Source organism: Lepidochelys kempii, chromosome 10 (genome assembly GCF_965140265.1).
Source record: "Lepidochelys kempii isolate rLepKem1 chromosome 10, rLepKem1.hap2, whole genome shotgun sequence".
NCBI lineage: Eukaryota > Metazoa > Chordata > Testudines > Cheloniidae > Lepidochelys > Lepidochelys kempii.
This window is the reverse complement of record NC_133265.1, coordinates 3974203-3998157: the sequence shown is the minus strand read 5'-3', so window position 1 is coordinate 3998157 and position 23955 is coordinate 3974203. Positions and strand designations below refer to the sequence as shown.

General features: G+C 49.9%; 1 protein-coding gene across 3 annotated transcripts in view; it reads right to left on the bottom strand.

Moving 5' to 3' along the window:
• PKD1 (polycystin 1, transient receptor potential channel interacting) overlaps nt 1–23955 on the bottom strand; it is a 138937-nt gene that overhangs the window by 41719 nt on the left and 73263 nt on the right. For all 3 annotated transcript variants that reach the window (XM_073361702.1, XM_073361700.1, XM_073361701.1), the window contains exons 10-20: nt 22534–22808; nt 21216–21965; nt 18904–19035; nt 16841–17016; nt 15851–15984; nt 11379–15004; nt 10190–10336; nt 7511–7654; nt 5960–6239; nt 3086–3302; nt 1190–1349 (exon numbers count right to left, since the gene is read on the bottom strand). In XM_073361702.1, coding sequence (XP_073217803.1) covers nt 1190–1349; nt 3086–3302; nt 5960–6239; nt 7511–7654; nt 10190–10336; nt 11379–15004; nt 15851–15984; nt 16841–17016; nt 18904–19035; nt 21216–21965; nt 22534–22808 — 6041 coding nt within the window. The remainder of the gene's footprint in view (nt 1–1189; nt 1350–3085; nt 3303–5959; nt 6240–7510; nt 7655–10189; nt 10337–11378; nt 15005–15850; nt 15985–16840; nt 17017–18903; nt 19036–21215; nt 21966–22533; nt 22809–23955) is intronic.

Below are 23955 nucleotides of genomic sequence, written 5' to 3'. Positions count from 1 at the left end.
GTGTGATCATATCAGATCTCTTCTCTCTTGCCTGTGCTGTGGTTCGGTAGGCCCAGCTTTCAACAGAGCGTTCCAGTCTAATTCTGTGATTCAAATAAGCACTTTAATAGGACACCCCTGTTCTGCAGGCTCAAACTGGTACCCAGCTGCATACAACTGGCGTTTACACAACAAAGCACAAAGCGGGGCACCCAGGTGGAAATCCGGAGGCTCTGTGTAAGTGGCCATGTTTTGAAAATTGGGCTCCCCAACTGCACAGTGACTCTTTACAGCATTTTAGGGATACACAATTTTATGCTACGGACAATCCAGGTGGGTTAGATTGGCACAGGCATCTGTGCCCACTGTACTGCCATGGAATAGTCCATGGCTGGAGGTCAGGGCCTGTTCCCCATTCACCTAGTGGTCTGGGATTGCTGAGGAAGCCGTGCGCTCAGTCCTTCAGGGATGGGGAAGGGGGAGCCCTGTGGTGACACCCTGAGGGACCAACACTGATAGGCTTCCAAGGATGGGACGAGACTCATCTGCGGCACGAAAGAGGGATCCACAAAAGAGTATGGGAACTGGGCACCTGCTAGGACTGGGCCCTGAATGAGAGATGAGTGACAATGAACAAAGGGGCTGTGGGGGTAGCCTGGGAAGATGATGTTAAGAGAGAAAAGTCATGAGTTGTACTTTGTGGCCACGTGTCGGGCACCTGTGGAAGACCCTTTGTGCAGGTGCAGAGCTGTTCTGCTGACTCATCCTGGCAGCTGGGCCAGGCAGGTCTCAGTGGCACCCACACAGGTGTATGAAAGGCTAGCGGGAGAGGGAGAGCCTAGCGGCAGCCAGCCCAAGGAGAGCTCAGGATGAGGTTTCTGTGGGTAAGCGCAGTGTTTAAACTTGGGGTAGAAGACAGTGAGGGAAGGCTGACTGAACCCGGAGGAGGAAAGTCGGCTACGGGGGTGGGCGCAGGCTACATTTCCCTCTCCTGGGCCTACTTTGGCGGCCCCCGCTCTCACGCACATGTCACGTGACGGGGACGCACTCAGATCTCCAGCACCCCACCGCAGGTCTCCAACATCTACTAATTTACTTGGGAGACCGGGTGAAACCGCCAGTTCACCTGAGGCCCAAGGTGAGCTCATGGACTGGACAAGGAGTGGCCAGCCAACCACAGCTGGCGGCAGGGCAGACAGCGTTACTTTACCTCATTTAAGATGGTGATGAGGGCCAGGGAGTACTCGATGACGTGCTGCGGGTCCCCCTGCTTCACCAAGCCCTGCAGCACAGTGTCAGTCTGATTGTAGAGCCAGTGAGAGAGGCTGTGGACTCCGGCCGCGGGGGCTGGCAGGGTGATGGTCATGGAGCTGGAAGAAGAAGAGGCAGTCGGTTTGTAAAGAGCTGACTGTCGAATGGAACCAAGGGCAATGGGCGTACTCCCCGCCCCGGCCTTCCCCTGGTAGCTCCTAGAGAGAGTCCTTTGAGCGTCACCGACTTCTGCTCGGACCCCAGGCTTGGACCAGCTCTTCTCAGACCCCAGTCCCACCGGAGAGGGAGGCCTGTTTCTGAATAGTTGAGATAAGGGGCCAAATTCCTCCCTCATGTAACACCACGTAACCACTGGATTGGCACAAGGGAAGTGTTTGACCCTGGGAGTAAGATCTGGGTTCAGTTTTAGGGAGTTTAAGAAGCACCCAAGAACTGTCTTCAGTCCACTTCTGCCTTTGGCTTAGTCCTCTGGGCTCTAAGGGATACTCGTGAGCTGGATTCTTAAACCCTTAGATTGTAGAGGAGTCAATCCTCTAGGATCCAGGGGGCCCTCGTAGCTTGGATTTAGTCCCCTGGGGCCCAAGGTGCATGGGGTTAATGCACTGGGGTGGCTTGTGTTTATTCACTACTGAATGAAAGATGAGATTGTCAGAAATCAGCCCATGCTGGGACCTGCCCCAGCGATCCCCAGATCCAAACACAGGAGTGCGCCCCCTTGAGCTAAACGCAGCTCTGCCCCTGCTTGTCAGCAGTGGGACACCAGGTTATTCCAAGCACCAGCTCCCTGCTGGTTCCAACTTTCTTTAAAGGGTTCTGGCTGCAAAGGAGGGGCAGGATGCAGAGCGCGCTGGCAGCACAAGCAGGGAGATCTCCAAGATAAATGGGCCAGGTATCATTTATTCATTTGGCTTTCCCTGTAAACCATTAATTATAATGCAGCCATTTGTTATGGGTATGAAAGGAACATTAAATTCTTCTCCCACCCAACTGAAATGCGAGTCAGTCACAGCCTCTTTGTCTGATGCATTGCCCATGAACAATGTTGCTTGTAAAAAATAGATAGATGGATCTCCCAGAAAATGACACCATGCCTCAGAAGGGAAGCATGGCTGTGAATCAAGATGAATGGCCTGGCCACGGGCATAGTAACTCAGGTGAGGGGAAATGTGTGTGCAGGGGGCTTTTTGATCTTTCTTAACAAGGCAGCTTTCATCAAGCTTTACTGGTCTAGCGGCCACGTCTATTAGGTGAGAGGTAAAACTTAAGACGTACCCGAAGAGGTCTTTAAAAGATTTCCAAATGGTGCTTGTGTTTGATTAAAATGAATAAGGAGAGGAAGTGCGTGTGAAACACACACACTATCGACAGATGGTTAAAAATAGAATGAATTTTTGTGTGTGTCTATCAGAGAATTTAGTGCTTGTGAGGACCTGAAGGAAGTGTGAAATCCTTCCTCTACCTACAGACCAGGCATGACAGAGGCAGCTGGAATGCAAGTTCCCATCCCACTATGCCTTAACTCAGTCCTTGAGAGACCACCTGTAAGGACTGGAGCTCAGTCTCTGTGGCCCAATATTTCACTAATGCTGAGTCTGCCAGCAGTGCTGGGGGGTTTTCTGAGGTGGGCACGGTTGCAGTAGGAATCCAGCTTACAAAGGATCCATAGCCCTCGAACAGACATGCCCACTGCACAGCTGTTAAGCCACACTGTTATCCAGCCAAGGGCACAGGTCTGTGATTAGGGCTTCCTGGATTTTGTGCCCAGCTCGGCCCCACTTCACCATGTGGGGCTGTGGGCCTGTTGCTTCCCCTGTCTGTAATAGGAGCACCTTACCAGTTGAGGGCCACAGACGTAGCTCCCAGCTGATCCTGCACGAGCACGGAAACATACACAAGGAATCTGTTTGCACTGAAGCCGGGTGGGAGGAAGGCACTGTGCTCAGAGCGGCTGCCTTTGTACATGCCAAACTCCTCACATTGCCCCACTTTGCAGCGAGTGGCCAGGAGGATGTACACCAAGGGGGCCTCTTCGTCCTCCGTGTCTCTCCAGCCTGGAAGCCAAGCACACCGGGCAGTGTCAATGGGATCCGAGCGCACCTACCAAGCCAGGCCTGTAGCTGCAGCCATTGTCTTAACCACTAGGGATCAGGCTTTTAAATCCATCATTAACAGGGGCCCGTGCCCCTCTTCTCCTCTCTGCTACTCTTATCCCTTGATTGGCATAATACTGTGCAGAGTTACATTGCTGACTCCCCCTGCCTTTTTACCCTCATCACTAGGGCCCTACCAAATTCATGGTCATGAAAAATGCATCACGGATCGTGAAATCTGGTCTCCCTGCATGAAATCTGGTCTTTTGTGTGCTTTTACCCTCGACTATACCGGTTTCACGGGGGAGACCAGCGTTTCTCAAATTGGGGGTCCTGACTCAAAAGGGAGTTGCCGTGGGGGTGTCACAAGGTTATTTTCGGGGGGTCACAGTATTGCCATCCTTCCTTCTGCACTGCCTTCAGAGCTGGGAGGCCGGAGAGCGGTGGCTGCTGGCCAGGCACCCGGCTCGGAAGGCGGGGCCCCACCAGCAGCCGTGCAGAAGTCAGGGTGGCGATACCGCAACCCCCCCCCCACACACACAATAACCTTGCGGCACCCCCCCACCCCCCCCAAACTCCTTTTTAGGTCAGGGCCCCTACAGTTACAACACCCCGAAATTTCAGATTTAAATAGCTGAAATCATTAAATTTGCAATTTTAAAAATCCGATGATTCTGAAATTGACCAAAATGGACCATGAATTTGGTACAGTCGTACTCATCACCCCATCCACAGTGAGTGCCCCTCTGCTGAGATACAAAGCTCTGATCTGGATTTCTCTCAAGTTTAGGGGTTTTCTGATGTGGATTTTGGGCCCTAGAACATTTGGTCATAGAGTTTAAGGCCAGAAGGGACCACTGGACCATCTGGTCTGATTTCCTGTATATCACAGGCCATCAACCCCTAGCCAGCACTCACGGCGTAAACCCAACCACTGAAATGAGACCAAAGTATCACAGCCCACAGGAGACTAGACTAGTATGTGCCACGGGCAGATGATAGGCAAGACCAAGGTTCACCAAGGCCCCTGCAATAGCAGGGATGATATACCCAGATAATCCTGGCACGCGACCCGCGCCCACACACTGCAGAGACAGGGCAAAATTCCCCAAGGTCCCTGCCAGTCTGACCTGGGTGAAAAGTCTTTCCTTGCCACACCTATGGTAATCAGTTAGACCCTGAGCATGTGAGCAAGAACCAGACAGCCAAGCCCCTGAGAGAGAGGATGCTTGGTGCCACCGCAGAGTTCTGGCCAAGCCACCCCATGGCCCAGCTTCGGCTGTGGCCAGCCTTGATGCTTCAGAGGAAGGAGATCAACAAAAAATCCCAAAACAACCTAGAATACCTTGGGGGTAAAATATCCTTTCCTGTCCCCCTAGAGGTGGCCAGTTGAAACCCTGAAGCATGAGCTTTTAACCATTCAGGAGACCTAAAGAAATCAACATGCCACCATGGGAATAGCCACATGCTCCCCATAACTCAAGAGCAATAGCAAAACCAGGACAATTCTGTTGTACTGCAGAGGCTGAATACAGCACATATCCAAGGTCCCAGACTAGATATAATGTCCTAGACAAAAGCCCTGTAAAAGCTGCTATTAACCTGAGACCTCAGTGCAGGCCTGTTATAATCCAACAGAGTATGGCCCACCAGCTTTGGGAATGAATGGTTTATTACACTGGATATAGCCCACTGATCTGCATTTTGTATCCAGTACTTTGTCCCTGCTTAACAAATATTACTACTAATAGTCGCAAACCCCATAATGCCAAAGGTACAAAGTTTTCATGATTAGTGTTGGCAGATCAAAATATACCAGATGTTAAAATCACATCATTCTGATTACCCTCTTGCTTTCCCCCCTGCTTTAAGCTGCAATGTGATCACCATCACAAGAATGACTAGCGCTAGAAACCAATTTGCCCTACCGTCGGAAACATAGAATCCCAGCATTCATGTACAATAAAGCATGAATCTCTAATACTAATCATGAGGCGGAGAGTTTCAGAGACACTTACTTGCTGGCCCACAGCAATATGTTACAGGGACCAGTCAGCTTTTTGCATCATTGGGCTAGATATTTTTGTCTCTGACTGCGTCAGAAATAGCTTGCAGGAAAGGAAACTATATTTGTGTAGGGAAAGCAGAAAGAAATCATTCAGGCCACATTTTCACAGTGGCCTCTAAGTGGTGTCCAGTTTCTGAGTTGTTTGAATGTGGGTATGTAATTTTGGGCACTCACTTTTTTCCCTACGCCCAAAACCCAGGTTTATACACACAATCCACTCGCACTGACTGTCTTAATAGGCATTCGGCCACTTGATTTAGATGTGGAAAATCTTGCATAAATGAGTTTTAGAATGTGCATGCCTGGGGTACAAAAATTGAGCGGGGCCTGCAGTCTGGTACTTACAAACCTAAGGGTCTGCTTATGAAAAATCTGACCTATCCACAGGTCCCTTTAGGAATAGAACTGGAGCTGAGAGTAAAGAGCGAGAATTCTGTGGGACCAAGGAATACATGCATCTGGACAACTCACTTGGTGTGTGAAACACACTCACCGATGAACAGTAGAGATGCCAGGCTAATCTCTGGCACTGTCACGACCACGCTCTCACCTGCACACTCAAAGTGAACCTTTGCCATCAGTGCCCTGACTTCTCCGTTCGGAGAGAGCTGACACAATCCTCCAATCGGGGGCCGGTTCGGGAGCAGGTCAATGGAGGCGTAACCTTCCTCCCCAGTTGTGAGGTCAGTGATGTGAAGGGTAAAGGTGTATCCTTCCCCATCCTTTAAGGCCCCTGGCCGTAAGACCAGGTTCATTCCGGTGTTGCCAGTAGAAGTGGTGGTTTTGTCCAAGATGAGAGATTTGTTTTTAAAGCTATGCGCTGCCCATCTCTACAGAGACGAAGGGAGAAAGACGGGAGAAATTCTGGTTTAATCTGAAGTCATGTCCCTAAAATGTTTTCAAACTGAGTCTATTGGGGAAAAAATAGAATCTAGGGGCAAAGGCTGCCAATTTTGCAGTTGATAATTCAGCTTTGTTCTCATGTGCTGAAGCAACAAGAACTGGAAAGCTTCCAAACTGTCTGGTGGGAATATTTCCACTGAGAGATCCACTTTCGTCTCTGGGATTACATCATCCACTGACAAAATATTTCATAATACAGAACACAAAACACAGGAAATCAAATTAAACAGTGGTGGAATCTCCATGGGATAACATTGCTTTTACAGGCTGCAAGTTGAATGTGTCCTGCATTGTTACTGTCAATGGTACAAACGTACAACTGTGACAACGAGACACACCAAGACGGGCAGCCGGAAAACACCGTGCAGGAAACCGCTCAGCTCACTGGGGATACAGAGCAGCGTTTCCAGTGGGACTTTCACTTACAAAGCCTGTTTCATCCAACAGCATATAGCCCAGCACGCGGATGGGAGGGGAATGTGGCTGGAGGTGAAGAAAACAGACTGAGTGATCTATGTTTCAACTCCCTGAGCCAGAATAACTCAGACAGGCCACACAGCAGAGAGATGAAAACACTTTAAAATCTCAATCAAAAGGAACGTGAAATGTGCAGGTGGTGCATGAGCCCAGGTTGGCGGTGCCGTGGCAGGGGCATCCTGGTTTGAATGGCCCTGGGGTAGCGTTGAGCCATTCTGATGGAGGGAGGCCACATTTCCCCAACTCCCGGGGCCGTTACTGAGAAGAGCTCGGCACTGGGACACGATTCGCACAGCCTGGGGAAGACCCGTATGGGCACGGCTAGGGGAAGGCCCACTTGGTGGAGCTGCTGCTGACAGAACCTGAGCGGCTCAGTTCGAATGGCAGCTGCAGCAAGCTTGCGGGCTCAACAGCGGCAAGGCCTTGCATGACGTGGGGGGCTCTGTGATGGGGTCAGTGCCCCTCCCCGAGGTTCACTGCAAACAGAACCTGCTCTAAGAAGCTGACGCGTCACCCCCTTGGAGGTCAGTCTTCTTGCCGATTCACTGGGGACTGCAGTGGACGAAGGGGCCACACTGAGCAAAGCCTCAGAGCCCTGCTGCTCCATTTCTCTTTGGGAGTTCACGGCGATGGTGTTATTTTTTACTTAATTCTACCCCTCCCGCCCCCGAAAACGAAATGGATCGGTTTTTGCCTCCAACAGCAACAGCTTCCCCTTTACCCCAAGCTTGGAGTCGTTCTGGCAGTTCCTGCAGGTGCCCTCCAGATAGACATAGGAGCTCTTGCTGACTTCGTAGACAGACTGGGCTTTGCAGGAAACACATTCTAGGGACACAATGGGGACCCTTCCATTCTTGATCAACACCTACGAGGAAGGAGGAAGAGCAAGAGAACAGCTCAGGAGATGCCCATTCCATGCCTGATGCAACCAGGACACATAGAAAAGCCAAAGGGGATATTGCTATCAACTTCTAACTAGTTTGCAAACGTCCTTGTCCCCAGTTCTCTGCACTGGAGTTCACATCATTTCAGCATGACATGTATTTAGGGTAAAATTCACCCCTATGCAGAGGGACCAGCACGGGGCCTGTGCATGGCTTAAGTTCACTTAAGGATTCCCAAAGGGTTTTAGTGGGACAAGCCATGAATAAGCCACACAGGGATTTCACCTTTAGGGCCTAGATACTACGCTGCTGGGATCTCTGGAACTTCCCTACATTGATCCAGTCTAGACTAGGTGATTTTGTTTTGCCTTATTTTTTAAAATGGGTTGCTTTGGAAGTTTCTGTGTATTGTCCTGGGTAGGATGCCAAGATGGCTCCTGTGGTTTTACTAACATCTGTTGCTAAACTGAGGCATCCTTCAAAAAAAAAAAAAAAACCCTCTGACCCCACTTAAGACTAACCTGTGCTCTGTAGAGAAGACATCTAACTCGGAGAGGGAAGGTCTATTTGGATCTGAGATCAAACATCTGGCATGCATCTGGCCCTGGAAACTTCTGCAACTCGCATTGATTTTCTTTGGGCCAAATCTTTGGCCCTTCGTCTGCAGCTGCAGCAAGCCCTGAGCCAGTGAAACTGGCTGTGAAAAGGGGGAGGCAGGACTTGCTTGCCACAGAGCCCTGAACAATGAGGGTTGTCTGTCCTCCAATATACAGAGGGTGCGGGGCAGGCCCCAGATCTGTGCCTGCCTAGGCCCCTGGGCATTCTTCCCAATGGAAGGGGAATGCGGTGGGCCCTGGTCCTGCAGCAGTATCTTCCTCCCTTGTTCCTGCTGAGATCCTCAGCGCTCAGCCTGGGCCTTTGTGCTGGGTCTCAGGATCTGGCTCTGGGCCTGCATGGCTCTGTTCAGTGCATTCTTTATGTCACTACTTCGTATACACTGTCAGCATCCTAAATACATTTTTAAATGCCCTTGAAAGACATGAGAGATGATAAAAGAAGCTAGAACAGTAGCTCCTACTGACTATCAAATGCATTTTGCTCTGCAGTGCAGGATAGCCAGCTTTTCCACAGGACGGTGTGTGGTCCCAGACGTTCCTCTCAACTTCACCGCCTACACCTGGTTACCTCTAACATGCCTCTCTGACAAAGCGCTGTACGGGATAAGAACTTTAGCATCCCCGTTCCCTCAGAGCCCCTGCCTAGTGGAGTATTATCTCTGTACTTCTCCTAAATGCCTTTAATCCCTTACCAAGCAGCACTGTATGGAGTTTGCCTGGGCCCTAGCATAATAAATATTCTGCATGTAAAGAGAGGCAGTAATGAAGACATTGTTTAATATGGCAGGCTGTTAAAAGAGGAGAAGTGTTCCACCAAGTTAAGGGGAAGAGCATTGAAGCTTCCCTCATTCCTCCAGCCATTGCAAATTTCCTATGACACTGGATTCATTGTTTTGCGCTCATGCATGGAAAGCTGATAGTACGGAATGTCCTTGAAAAACTATCAATTTAATTTTTTTTTCTTTATCCTCCGGCTTTGGTTTAAAAATCCAGGCAGTAAGAGTTTCCACTTTCAGACTAACTACATCTCTTAATTGCCAAACGCACCATGATGAATGTTTCTGACATAAGCCATAAGTGCTGTCGGACTGCAAATGCGCTCTGTGTTCGGTTTAATCTGACATAAACAACATGCCCTGAAAAAAACTTCCTTTTCTTTTTTAAAAAGGAAAAAAGGGTAGGAACGATTGACAGCAAAAGCAAGTACCAGCCCTCCGAAAGCTCGCCCTTCCGGTGCCAATTTGGAAAGGGCACGGTACTGTTAAGTGGAAGTAGGGCTGGGGCACGACATTGCTGGGCACATTGCTGGATCAGTTCTTAACCCCGTGGGCTGCAGTATCCTCGTATTCTCCGAAGGCAGATCAGCCACTGCAAATTCAGAATCTGATCTGCTGTGAACTGGAACCATGTATGATCAGGTTATTAACATGGCGCATGCAGACAAAGACAGAGAGAGACAGCGTGATCTTAATAAAAGGCCTGCAGGAGGAAACACAACAAAACACATTACCATTGTCAGCAGATATGCTGCCCCCTGGAAAATTAAAGTGTGTCCATCACTGAGTATATGGTATATGCCCCCACGAGGGCCATGGACAATGAGAGCTTTAGGACTCTCGAGGGATCAAAGGCAAATCTGTCCTTCAATCTCTTTCTGCTTCCTCCCCAATTAATGCAGACAGCAGCAAGCTCTACAGTCCCTTGTTACATTTGTTACTGTCCTGCAAAGTGGGGTCAGGAGAGGAGCAGGACTCGGGACGTACCTACGACTGTGGGTATCCCAAAAGTCAGCCAGCCATACACCTTTCTGGAGTTTTGCTTAGAAAGGGGAGTGTGACCCTGCGCCTTGTCCTGGTGCCCAGGAGCGGACATAAGCACAGTGAGGACAGAGGTACGTACGGTTTGATTCGTAGACTCGGGATTCAGACCCATCTTCCAGACACTGAGGTCGAACGTATATTCCACATCTGCTTCTAGTATGGCCTTGGAAATGGTGATGACCCCTCCTGTGGCACTGAAGTGCAGAGAGCACCCTGCAGGCGAGCTCTGCTTGCGAGGAGAAAAGATCATTCAAACCCTCCTTTGCACTGATGCACATTGCATGAGTCCATAGCCAATACGTTCAGTTTCAGACACCATCGGTTCTTGCTATAAATTACCCATTTCAACCCCCTTGTTTGTGGCTGGGGAGGGAGGGTGGGGTACCATTAAGCACACTGTATTTTCCATCAGGTTAGTAAACAACTCTTGGAACACGCCTATATTTTGGCTGGCCTCCACATTTTTAAAAAAATTAATTCTGTATTAAATATCTTGTAAATATGCTAACAGAAGGCAGACAAATGAGAGTGCTTACATTTACACAAAGTCTGATGCACAAACCTCCATATGATTTCACTTAGAATGTGGAAACGACCGAAAAAAAGGTCTTTCAATAAACAAGACAGTCTGATGTCAACAAGACAATATTAATCGAGAGAGTTTGCCATGAGACTCTGAAGGGAGATCCTTTCTTATTGGTGGCCAAGACTGGTTTGATGTGTCGACCAGAGAGGAACAGTGTCCTGTACCCAACTGTTATTTGGGCTTATCCTTCAAAAGCTTCATTTGGCTCCTGCTGAACTTGAAGGTTTTTAAATGACTCTACGGGGAGCAGGATTAGAACACAAGCCTGCTAGACTGTAAATTGGTACCCGTTGTTGTGATGCCTTCGGAAGATTAAAGCAGCAGCAACACCAGAACGGTTAACCAGAGCCAGGTGCAATGGCAGATGAAGGGAGAGCTCCTTGGCTCACTGCAAATGCTCAGGACGGGGCACAGGAATACCGTATAGGCACGATAAGCCATCACAAGGAATCCTGCAACTGATCTTGTGCCATTTTCCTGAGCTGGGTACTATGCCATCCCCACTTCCCTCGTGACCCTACTGAGAGTCCGTTACAAACTCTTCCCTCTATGCCTTCCCAACCCAGACACAAAAATGTGTTGAGTGTGCGCACAGCGCCTAGCACAATGGAGCCCTGATCCTTGGTTGGGGTCTCTAGGTGCTACTAATTATCACCGTCTTTTTCAGTGCAGATTCTCTTACCTTGGAGCAAGATGTGCAGGACCACCGGTAAAGCAGTGGCGTCTGTTCACCATCGTCCAGGTTAGGGTCATAGGATTTCTCACCGTCCAGGATTAAGTCCCGCGTGTTGGACCACACACGGTAAGATCCCCCGTTGATGATTGGGACCAGCTTACTCGGCGTCACAGTCACATTGGCAAAAATGCTCTTGGACAGTGGGGTGTCTCCAAAGGAGACAAAGAAGACAAAGCAATAGTTCCCTACTTCCAGGGCCAGCTTGGGTATGACCAGCTGGGGTCTGCTCAGGTCAACGCTCAGCAGGTGGACCCTGTCGGTGTCATCGAAGTGCAGGCAGCTGGGTGCTCTGTAAATCTCCCACAGATACTCGGTCTGGTACTTGACACAGCCACGGAGGTCAATCTGTGCCTCCAGGTAGTTCCTCTGGGATCGTTTCATGGCTACTTGTGGCGGCAGGACTAGCTCCACCTCCGGCTCCTCGCACTCCAGGACTCTGACGGTGACTGTGAGATGGGCTGTCATGAAACTGACAAGGTTGGTGGCGTTCACCTCCACCTGGTAATCTCCGGCCTTCAGGTAGGAGTAGTTGGCAGCTGCCACCTCTGTGATTTGAGCTGGGGAACCATCGCCAAAGTTCCACCAGAAAACAACTTGCCATGCGCTGGGCTGCACGGAAGCTTCAAACAACACCGTCCTGTTCACAAAGGACAACGCTGGCTTAAGGGAGACTTGAACGATTGGGTCTTGCACTTGGATCACTCTGGTGATGTTCAAACTCCCTAGGTCATTGAAAGCACTGAGATGAATTTCTAGCAGCCCTGGAGCCACTGGAGTGTAGGAGACACTTCTGCCTGCCAAGCTGACCAGGGCACGGCCGTGCTCTTTCTGCAAGGAGAACTGCCAGGAGTACAACACCCGTGAGCCACTCCCAACCTGGGCGGTGAAGGTCTTTTTTGTTCCTGTTGGGATACCCTGCTCGCAGCAGTTCACAAGCCTTAGGTCATGGATGGCTTCCAGTACTGAGATAAGCACCTGTGCGCATGCCTTGCTGACTTGGTTCTGCACCATCACCACCACGAGGTAGTCACCGCTCTCAGGGAACTCATGGGTGAACCTAGATCCATTAAGCACCACAGAGTAGCCCCCACTTATGTTCACCGAATAGCTCACGGAGGAACCAGAGAACATGCTGATCACAAAAGAAATCTGTTCCCCAGGCTCCACAACCTTCTTGCTCACAAAAAGCTCCAGCCCTTCAATCCTGTCCTGCACTGTGATATTCTTGCTGGCCACAGCCCAGCTGACGTCATTGGATACATTCAGATGGACAGAGAAAAAGCCTGCCTTAGGGAATGTCACCGCCACAGTCTGTCCAGTCTGCAAGCCTTTTGGCAGCTCCCACAGCCATGTCACGTTGGTCCCCTTTTCGAGTTCACTGCTGAAGGTTACCACAGAGCCTGATGGGACGTAGCTGCAGTCCACCTCTGCAGTCCCAATCCTCAACCCCACTATGGGTTCCTGTATAAAGATGTAAACCAATGCATTAGTGGAACTAATCTTGTTTTCAGCTGTGACCGTGATCGCTGTAGCTCCAGGTCTTTGGAAAGAGTGTATGATGAAGGGTACAATGGTTTCTCTCCTGTTACTATCTTCCAGGTGCCAAATATATGTTAGGCAAGTGCCCGTGGTTACGCCGGTGCTTATGTTAACAGAGGCGTTTACGGCAGCCGGGTTGGGGAAGGCAGAAGGTTTTAAAAGGCCGATGCTTTCAATGAACTCCACTGTCCTGTTAACAGCTGTGCTTCCCAGCATGTTAGTGGCTTTCAGATGGATCGTGTAGTTCCCAGCCTCCAGGATGCTCAAGGAGAAGATCTTCCCACTGAATGTCTGCACAGGGGTGCTGTCCTTCAAGGCCATCCAGCTGTAAGAGATGTTTGTCCCATCTCTCACCGCTGCCTGCAGATGAAGAGTTTTGTTGGTTGGGAAATAGGCATCCTCCACGAGGTCGCTGCTGGCGATTTGCAGTCCTTCGATCTGTTGCAAGACGTAGACGAAGATGCTGTCCTGCAGGGAGCTGATCTCGTTCTCCGCTGTCACAATGACGTTAAAAGTCCCCACGGACCGGAATGTGTAGGAAATGGTGTAGGAGCCTTGGATGGGTGTGCACCTATCGCACAGGATCCAGGAGTATCGGCTAGCGTTGCCGGCTAGAAGAGTGGCTACAAAGCTCACTGACCCATTCAGTGGCACCATAGTCCTGCTGGCATTGATGGTAAGCCCCTGGAGTCGCCTCTTCACGGTGAGGTTGAGCCTGGTCTCATTGAGGCTCACATCATTCCAGCCAGTCAAGCTGATAGTGTAGTTGCCAGTATTGTTGTAAGAGTGGGTGACGATCGGTCCAAGCTGGTTACAGCCATCCCCCATGTCCCAGCGGTAGCTCACTTTGGTCCCATTCCCACTGGCGGAGAACAGATAGATCTGGTTGAGCTCCAAAACCCTTGTCCCGTTGTATTCAATCTTCGCTACCCCAACTGGTTCTTGGACTTCCACAAAAGCCGTGTCATTGTTGAACGAGACATTGTTGGAGACGGTCACTGTGACCAGGTAGACCCCTGTGCTCTTGTAAGTGTAACTCACTTCAGTCCCTCCGGACCTAGCGGAATCATTGGTCCCAAAGTCCCAGTGGTATCTGTACTGGTACAGAGGCATGGCACTGACCTGGAAGTTGCTCTCTTTGCCAAGCCGCACAAACTGCTTGGGGGGTCGGAGCGTGACATTGGCAATCTCCGGCTCCACACAGACGATGGTGAAGTAATGCGCCTTGTTAACACTGCTTGAGAGAACCAGGGAGAGAGCGAAGACTCCGCTGTGGGTGAAGTTGTGTGTCACCACGGGGTCCCCATAAACAGTGACGTTGGATGAGCCATCTCCAAAGGTCCAGTCGAAAATGTAGTTTTCGGAGTTCCCCGAGACGTACGCGGTGAACTGCACGTTGGGGTGTTCCAGGATGCAAGAGGAAGGCTCTATTTTGAGGACCTCCAGGACGAATACCCTGACAGGCACAGTTTGCGAAACAGAGTTCACAGGATTCACAGCTGTCACGTTAATAGTGCAACAGTTGACATCCTTTTCATACCTATGTTCGACTGCTGGCACTGTGCTCATCAGTATGGTCCCGTCCCCCATGTCAAATATCCAGGTGATATTGTCTCCTGTCTCCACTGAAGCATTTATTGATATTGAGATGCCTTGCTCTGCCACCTCGTCGGATGAAACTCTCAACCCAGTGATCTCTTCAAAAACGCGGTAACGCTGGTGTGTCTCAACGCTGCTAATCGTGTTGTTGGCGGTTAGGCTGACGTTGTACACCCCTCTGGTCTGATAGCTGTGAGTCGCTCTAGGTTGGCTCTCCAACAGCAGCGAGGAGCCATCCCCAAAGTCCCAGGTGTACCAGACTCCATAGGGGGATGGCAGCGGATAGGCTTCGAAGGTGACAGGCCGGCCTACGACCAGGACATCTGCATCTGCTTCTACAGTCAAGTCAGTCAGGTAAGTGTGGATGTGAACCGGGATCTGGTAGGTGAGGTTCTCAAAACTGTTTGACACTAGAACAACCAGGGTATATTCTCCTGCAGATGAAGAGAGCAGAACACGGGCAGTCATGTTGGAGGGGTCCATGCAACCACCACAGGCCTTAACGGCCACAGGGGAAAGGTTAAAAACATTCCTGGTAGACACTGCTCTGCTTCTGCACCACACACACACACACTTTATTTCTCTTTTTTTTCTCATTGCCTCTAAGGGTGCATGGAATGGGATGGGCATGTGTGGCTAGCCTGCCTATATAAGAAGCCAGCCTGGCATTTCTGGAGGCTGATTCTTTTCCTGTTCATCCACATAATAGTGGATGGACAGGGCAGCGGCCATGCATGCTGCTTCTGCCTGTGCCTCACCCCTGACCCAAACCCAGGACGTGAGGGAAGTTCAGTCTCCACGGGCCAGTCTGCTATTGGCCTCTCTCCTGAGACTGCCAAAAAGGAAATCTGCTTGTGCCAATGAGGGTAGTTTCTATGATGTGAACACACATCCAGTGAGATTATTGGATGGTGACACTTTCTGCTCACTTCCAGTCTGGCTAGATTTGAACCAGCGATCCAGAGGAGAAATTAAGCTGTGAACAGGTTCTCACAGTCAGAGATGATGTCTGATCATCCAGTCCCACCGCCTGTCTTCATCAGCACCTTCCTTGACGCTCATTCTGCCAGGGCTTCATCTGTTGTTTATTACTGCCAGTGACCAGCAGCACCAACAGTGGAGGGAGATTAATCAAGAAAGAGCCTAATGATACACGCAGGCCTCTGAATCATTCTCTAGTGTGGAAGTGCTAGGACTTTCTGAAGCTTTTGATCCCTGTAACCCCAGTGCAATAAAACTGCATGAGCCCTTTTTGCCCAGGATATGCAAACAGAGCTTACCTGGTACTTGATAGGTGTAGGATACGTTGTGCTCAATCACAACCTGATGGATGCTGGGATCAGGAATGAGGAAAGACTCATTATATGGGGGTTTAAACTGGTACATTTCATGACCACCATCTCCAAAATCCCACCTGAGGAGAGGAAAGCAGATCAGACATGCAGGCCATGAGCTGGTCGTTACATAGTGAAACGGAAACTGCTTTTGGAGCATCTTAGGATCCCGCCTGGAATCCCGTAAGCACCCCCAGTGCCATTCCCAGTGTTCTGTTACAGTCACAACACTGTGGTTACCAAGGGAGCTACCGCAAAGGGTGCTGCTGAGTCTCACAAGGCGAGCTGTTCTAATTCCATCGCAGTGCCTTGGTGACGGGAGTATGGTGGCAGTTAGAGAAAGGGAAGGAGTCACTTCTAAACAGCCAAATAGCAAGTGTTGCGGAAGAAAGGCATTATGGGACTGACCTCCAGAAACAGTGAGCACCTACTACCCCGGCTGAACCCAGTGGGGATGCTGGGATACTAAGCCCCTCTGAAAATCAGTCTCTGTGTAAATACCAGATTTTGTTGTTCTGGTACCACTGTGTTTAGATTTCTTTACCAAGATTACTCAGTCCTGCTCCAGTTAACCACCACTCGGCTCCTGTTCCAAAAACCTGGCATTACAAATACCAGCATGCCCTTCCCTGGTGCCAAAACATATCCCATAGGAGAGGAGAGACACTGCACAGGGAGTTCTGTGATGATTCTCTTCTGAGCAGGTGAGGAACGAAGACAGAGCCAAACAAAGGATCACCTAGCAAAGGTCTTACTCAGGGAATTCAATAGGAATTTGCCTTGAATGAGCGCTGAGGAAAGAAGAAGCCAGACCCTGCGAATTAGGCCTAATACCCATTTGAAATCTATTGGCCCTCAGGTGAGAATCAGCCACGGCAAAGCCCCTGAGCTGTGCACGGTGAGACCCTAAGTTTGGGCAACTTGCAGAGGACTCACAAGAAGGCAGCGTCCACAGCTGAGTCGATCTGTACTCTGGCGGTAAGCTCCACGGTCGTGTTCTGAGGGAGGACCAGTGGGATCTCGGACACGGTCAGGTCCTTCATCCTATGCATCTTCTCCACCGTGACGTTGTAATCAACTGTGACATTGCTGACATGATTGGACGCGGTGAGCTGTTAGGGACGGGCAGGACAAATGGAAGAGCTCTGAGGTCACCTCACCACGCTCCCCACTCCTGGGAGTATAGCACCAAGGAGGGATCTGGGTTTCACTGTGCTAAAGGGACACTGGGATGTGGTGTCTCCCCAAACGGGCCCTGAGAGAGCTGAATTAGGCCAAGTGGGCCCAATCAGCCAATTAAGTGGCAAACAGGGGAGAGATTTAGGTGAGGAGGAGGCCACTAATTGGAAGCAAGTTCATCTGTGAGGGAACAGGCGGGGCTTACATAAAGCCAAGGGACTAGCAACAGGGGGAAGGCTTTGGGGGGAAGGGAGGTGTGGTTGGGACTATAAAGGGAAGTCTACAGTTACTTCCTGGGAGAAGGGAATTTGGGAGGGAGAACCAGAAAGGTAGGAAAGACTCAGGGGAAAAGCAGCAAGGGGTGGGAGAGGCCAGACCTTGGCTGCTGAGGAGAAGGCCCCTGAGCCGGAACCCAGAGCAGAGGGCGGGCCTGGGTTCCCCGGCCAGCCCCTGAGGGAGTGGCACCATGGGGCAGTGAGTGGGCAGACTGCCTGAGACAGCTGGCGTGAACAGAGACTTAGAAAGACTTTGATACCCTAGAAGTGGGAAACGCATATAGTGACCTGGTTGGAAAGCCAAGTCACGAAGAACAAGCACCCAGTCGCAGAGACTGAGTGCAGTAGGGCATGCAGCAAGCAGCAGAAGGGGACCCCAGGCCTGGAAGGAGCTAATCCCCAGAGCAGCCAGGAGGAGGCGCTCCTAGTGGTGAGTGCCCCCGTGACAGGCTCCAATAAACCAGAGAGAGTCCAGAGGAAAACACTGAAAGGGACTGGGGAGAGGGAAAGGACAGGGCCAGTGCCACTCAGGGGAGAGCTGGCAAATAAGTGTGAATGAGGCAGGGAGAGTAACAAAAGGAAAGGGAGGCAGAAAGCCAGGGTAATAGGCTGTCGGAACTGGAAGGCACCATGACCCCCAAGTCACAAACCAGTGGATAATCTCCCCTGTGAAGCTGTCATGGCTTCACTCCTAGGTCTGTTCAAGGTGGAACTGGCGTCTGGAGTCAGGGAGAGGAATCTCCGCCCTGGTGCCCTGGACCTCAACAAGTGCACAAGACCCAGGAGACTCTTCCAGCCCTGAATTTACCAGTCGTTCATTCGCTGACTCTGTCTGAGCCTTGTCGCTAACAAGCTGCCTCCAGCCATCATAGCCACTGATGGAGAAGCAGCAGCTTCCTTAGGGGCAGGTGAGTAGCTCATGACAGAGGGTGCAGGACGCAATGTGAAAAGTGCGGCTTCAGCACTTCTAGTGAGACAAGGCAGGGATGGAGGAGAGCGGAGGGCCTGGGGCAAAGCTGGGTGGAGGGCTGAGAAGAAAGAGAGGAACAATCAGAAAAGGGGACCAAGATGAACTGTGAAAACTGAGAGAGAGGCGCAAAGCAACACGGGAGGAGAACGGACAGGAGGGGAGGAAGGAAATGGGCAGAGGAGAGACCTGGAGATAATCGGGACAAAGGAAGAGAAAAGGAGAAGGCGGGGAAGCAATGAGCAGAAGAGGGGGAATGAAGAATGAAGGAGAGGGGAGAGGGAGGGGGAAGAGACGAGAGAGCAGTGGAGTGGAGAACACAAGAGGAAGCTCTCACCATCTTTCTTTGCAAGAGAAGCACAGAGCAAAACTAAAGACTAAGCAGCTTTGCAAGCGCAGCGAAAACCTCTTCAGGCAGCTGCAGTGCACAGCCTGCGTTACCCACTGGCTCGCGGCTCGGGCAGGGCGTTGGCAGAAATCTCTGCCTATGTGTCAGACTGCTGCTTTTCCTTTTCAGCTGGTGGAACCCAATGGACAAGCAGACCTGAAATGGTGCCGCGGGAGAGGCCTTGGCTTACCGAGAGCTTGTACACAGCTGGGCTTTGGTAGATAACGTTGAAGACGACGTTGTAAAAAGTGAAAGATGGCTTGTCGTCTACCGTCCATCTGAAAGTCACATCTGACCCGGCCTCCATCACAGGGACATAGCTCTGAAAGGTACGAGGACACTTTACGCTAGACCAGGGGGGTCGCAACCTTTTTCTTTCTGAGCTCCCCTCAGCATGCTCTAAAAACTCCGCGGCCGCCCTGTGCCATAGCAATTCTTTTCCTGCTTCTCCAGGAGATTAAAAGCCAGAGCTGGCGTTAGGGGGTAGCAAGCGGGGCAACTGCCCTGGGCCTCACGAAGGTAAGTTGCTCAGGCTTCAGCCCCACACTGTGGGGCTCAGGCTTGAGCTTTCTGCCCTGGGCCCCAGCGCATCTAAGGCCGACTCTGTTTCCTGGGTTATTTTGAGGGACCCCCCTGAAACCTGCCATGGTCCCCCAGGGGGCTGCAGGCCCCTGGTTGAGAACCTCTGCACTAGGGCATGAGAAGCCTGCACAGCACGTCCCAGCTGAACTGGAGATGGAAAAGATTCGATCTTACAGGCTAGCTCAAGATTCACTGACAGCTGCTGCTAGGACAAGAAACGGTTTCTGCATCCTTTAGACTCTGCCTTTTAGTTACTGTATTTTGGGGGATTCCGTTTTTAGTCTGAATGGAAAGTAAATAGGAGGTTTTAACTTTGAGTCCCTTTAGCTCTTTCATAGTCCAAGCTAATATCCCCTCCTCAGGTGGTCAGATATCTTTCTCTCTCCAGCTTCTGGTCGGCACTGGGGGAGCCTGAAGTCTTGTTTATTGCCGCTAGTTCAAACAAATGTACAAGTGTCCAAATAGAGAAGTGAGAGAGAGGCGGAGAAACTCGGAGACTCTCAGCTGCAGGGATAACAACAACACTGTAACTATTGTTGGGTTTCCTTTCAAGGTAATTTCAAAGTAGCCTTTCCTAAAATTAGTCTTATGCCTGGGACTTTCAAAGGGGTTTCAGGAGGGATGTACCCTAATCCCACTAAAAGTCAGTGGGAGTTGAGGGGCTAAATTCTGCTGAAATCCCGGCCTACAGCTCCTTAGGTAAGCATTGCTCTTACAACACATACAGTAAGCAGACCAGGGCCTTGCCCCAAAGAATTCACAGTCTAAACTATTTTGCTGTCGACTCTTCCCCTCTGCTATCATGCCTTAAAAAGGAAAAGAGTCCCACTTAATGGGATGTTCTAGAAAACCTGGTTTTCCAGATAATAGTAATGAGCACTTTTCAAACAATAGACTGCAGCGCAATTTGCAGAGGTGGGTGAGCATCTTTAGCCTCCTTGTACAGATGGGGAAATTCAGGCAGTGAGAGACTGATGCTTCACTGAGCTAGTCAATGGCACAGGTGGGACCAGAACCCAGGTCTCCTGACCAGCCCTCTTCCCTGGAGATCTGTTCACAAGACCATGCTTCCTTCCTGCCACCCTTTGGCTGCTTCGCTGCACTGAACCCGTGACCCTTTTCACTAGGAAATACCTGACCCAAAGCCTAAACAGATCCAGTTGCACTTGGCAGGCCGGGGTTGGATTCCTGTTCCTCTATATCATGTCTCATTAGCACAATCAGACTTCTTAACCCAACAGCTGCAGAGACCAGCTGGTGAAGGTGAGACTGAAAGGCACTGCAGGCGTGCATATTTTCTGCCATTACGCAGCCAAAGATTAAAACAGAGCATTGGACAGATCCAATGGGTAGTTACCAAACAGCCTCTGAGCGGGGTTTAACTTTGCAGTGGGGAAAGAGAAGTGGAGCAAAGGACTGAAGACACCAGGATAATTACAAGACTTTGGTGGACAAAGAAAGTATGTAGAGCTCCAGCTGGCAGGTGGACAGTATTTGTGATAGCAAATCAGAACTTCAAAAGAAAGTCAAAGGAACATGAACCCTGACCTTCCACAATGCACCCGGTCACTTGGGCAATTTATGGGAGCAAGGAAAGAAACGCGGAGCTAACATTCTCCTATCACGGTAACATTCTCCTACCCTAATGCTGGGGTATTTAAGGTTGACATCAGGATGTGTACTGCTAAGTTATACACCCAATTCAGGGGCATCTGCATCTTCCCCAGTGAGGAGTGGGGTTGGCAGTTTGCCAGGGGATCAAAGGCCCTATCTGACATGCATAAAATGGGGCAGATCGCATGGAGGTGTAGCTGTGATTCACCTTGTTTACATCTGGGCTGTTTCCCAAACCCAAAGCATTCACATTAAAGGCTGCAATGAAAACATTATTAATACTTTAACAATAGTGCAATGACTCACCACCCGGGTGTTTAGCAAGACTCTGGTTTCTGGGTCAGGGGTCGCTCTGAGTCCTCTAATGGGCTCCTCCACCTTCACCTTGACAGTGATGTTCTGGGAGCTCACCGAGTTTTCCACCATGAGCAGCATGGTGCCCACGCTCTCCCCACCGCCACTCAGCTTGACCACTGAGAACCAGGTGTCGTTGGTGTCCCTGGTGCAGTCTGCTGTCAGGGGAACAATGGCTGGCGGGCATGCCCCTTCGAAGGGGAAGGTCCTGTTCTCGCCAAGCCAGCTTGCTGTCGCATTCACCCCTGAGGATATCTTCACCACCAGCGAAGAGTGGTTAGTTGGCACATAGACTTTGCCACTGTGAGGAGGTGGGTAAATGACACGGAGACCTGACACCGGAGAAGTGACCCAGAAACTGCAAGACAAGTTGGCACTGAAGACTCCATTGTCTACCGTGGCTTTAACGGTGTAGAGGCCGTGACGCTCCAGCCCGGGATTGTGTTGACTGATAAGTGGCATTACCTGTTCTGTGGCATAGAGAACCCTGAGAGAGCACACGGTGTCATTCTTCCAGATTGCACCGGTGAGGTTGGCAGACAGGCTGGGCACCCAGTCAGAAGAATTTGTGCTTAAGTAGTTTATTCTGTAAGGTGATATTATACTTGGCCGGCACTGGAGGAACAAGCCTGGCGCTGCATCATGCTGGATGCTGAAGACATCCTTAGGCCTGACAAAGGTGTCTTCACCTTTAAACATCACCTGTGAAAGGGTAGAGATTATTTAGATTCCATGGCTTAAATTCTCAGCAGGCATCACCATCCCCATTACCAGTCCCGAATTTGGGCGGGTGAGAAAGTTTACCATTGGATTTACAGCCAGGATAAAGACCACAGCAAATCCAATAGCTCAGGGAGCTTTCTTAAAATGCTATCCTCTTTGCTGATATGAATTGGATGTGCTGTAAACTGAGATAAACAGCAGTTTTAGTCTACAGTTCACCCTTCTTTTTAAATGCAATGAGCCTGGTCCTGTTAAAATCTTGCTCAAAACTTTGAAAACTGACCCTTCCATCCACTTTATTGTTGCAACAAATTACTGGGGGAGTGGTTAGAGGAAGGAAGTGGGAGTCACAGCTCCTGGGTTCTATTCCAGATTCTGCCACTTACCTGTTGTGTGATCATGAATAAATCACTTCACGTCTCTGTGCCTCAGTTTCCCCATCTGTAAAATGGGGATAGCACCTGCCACACAGGTTGGACCCAGAGTTCAGTACCCAAGGAAAAGAGCCCTGTCCACACATTGGTTATACCAGTTAATTTGCACTTACCAGATACTGAGCAGAGGTGTTAGCTGGTATAGTGAAGAGAAACTCTTTGAGGAGTTCATAGCTGAGCTGGCTTTCATTGTGCCAAGAAAGGGAGTTGGTACTATTGGTGATGGAATCATTGGCACATTCCACTGGGCTGCAGCAACTGCTTAGCGACAAACATGTGTTAGTCAAGTGACACCACTGGAAACCAGCAGGGCATTCAAGTAGTGTCCAGTTCCCAATATCCTGAGAAGTGCGTAATGGATATGTAGCGTTTTTTTCCTCCTTGTAACCTGGAAGGTGGGAGGAAAGAACAAATCTGATAGCTCAGGCACATACTTGTGTAGAATTAAATTAAGAATAAAATCCCCAAACACTCCAAATTCAAGGCTTTCTCACATTTTTCCATGAATTTGAAAAGTGAAAAATCTCAGTCAACTGCATGTGCTCTTTGGGCCAAAAATTGACCATGTTAGTGGAAAATTTCATTAAGATTGCACAGTTCAGAGGGAAATAATGGTCCCTTTTCCAATTTTAGAACTATTTCCAAGCAAAAGCAGACCCATTCTTTTAAGCAGAGCTGGCTTTGACGTTGAAAATGCATTGTTAGTTTTCACAAGTTAGCACTTAGACGTCAGAATATCAATTTTCCAATGTCAAAATATTTTTTTTCACAACTGTGGACTGTGTGACTGCATCAAACCCTCTTGTGGGAAAATTAATTCCCACAAAAATTGTGACTTTGGCACAGTTGCACTGAGACTCATGGAAAAGGCCTGTTAGACCATATTGTTCATCCCTCTTCAACCAAAATTATAAGTATGCCGTATTGTCGTGTTTCACAGTCAGGAAGAAATTTTCTCCCATTAACTTTTGGGACTAGATGGAGCACAATCCATCACAGTGTGACATTTTCTGCATTCTCAAGTAGAAAGAAATAATGCAGACAGAAGGTGAATTCATTTCCATCCAAGATCTGGTTAGTCTTCATACTTCATGACATGCGACAATTCCTTAAGGAAGCCTTTGGAATCTATTATAAGAAATATCATCCTACAGCTTCAGCCTTGGACCAGATGCAGACCTGGTGAAAGTCAGGGCAACTTCGGTGCAGTTTCCATAGTTACTGTATGAACTGGCTCTGCGGAATTCGCAGCATCTCTTTTCATGCCAGCAGCCACGGAGTAATTCCCCTACAAACTGCCCCAGCATTAAAGCACCTGGGCGCTACAGAGGAGTCTTGTCCAAAGAGTGCTGGCCATTTGTGAGGCAGACACAAGGAGAATGTGCAGAAAGGGGATTTGCACAGCACTCTAGGCCTTTCCCAATGCTGTTGTGTGTTTTGGTCTGGGAATCAGCTTTGTTTCCCTCTGGAGCTTACAAGAAGTGGTGCATTCTGAATAATCCAGTGAGCCACCTGGATATTAAAGAGGAAAGCAA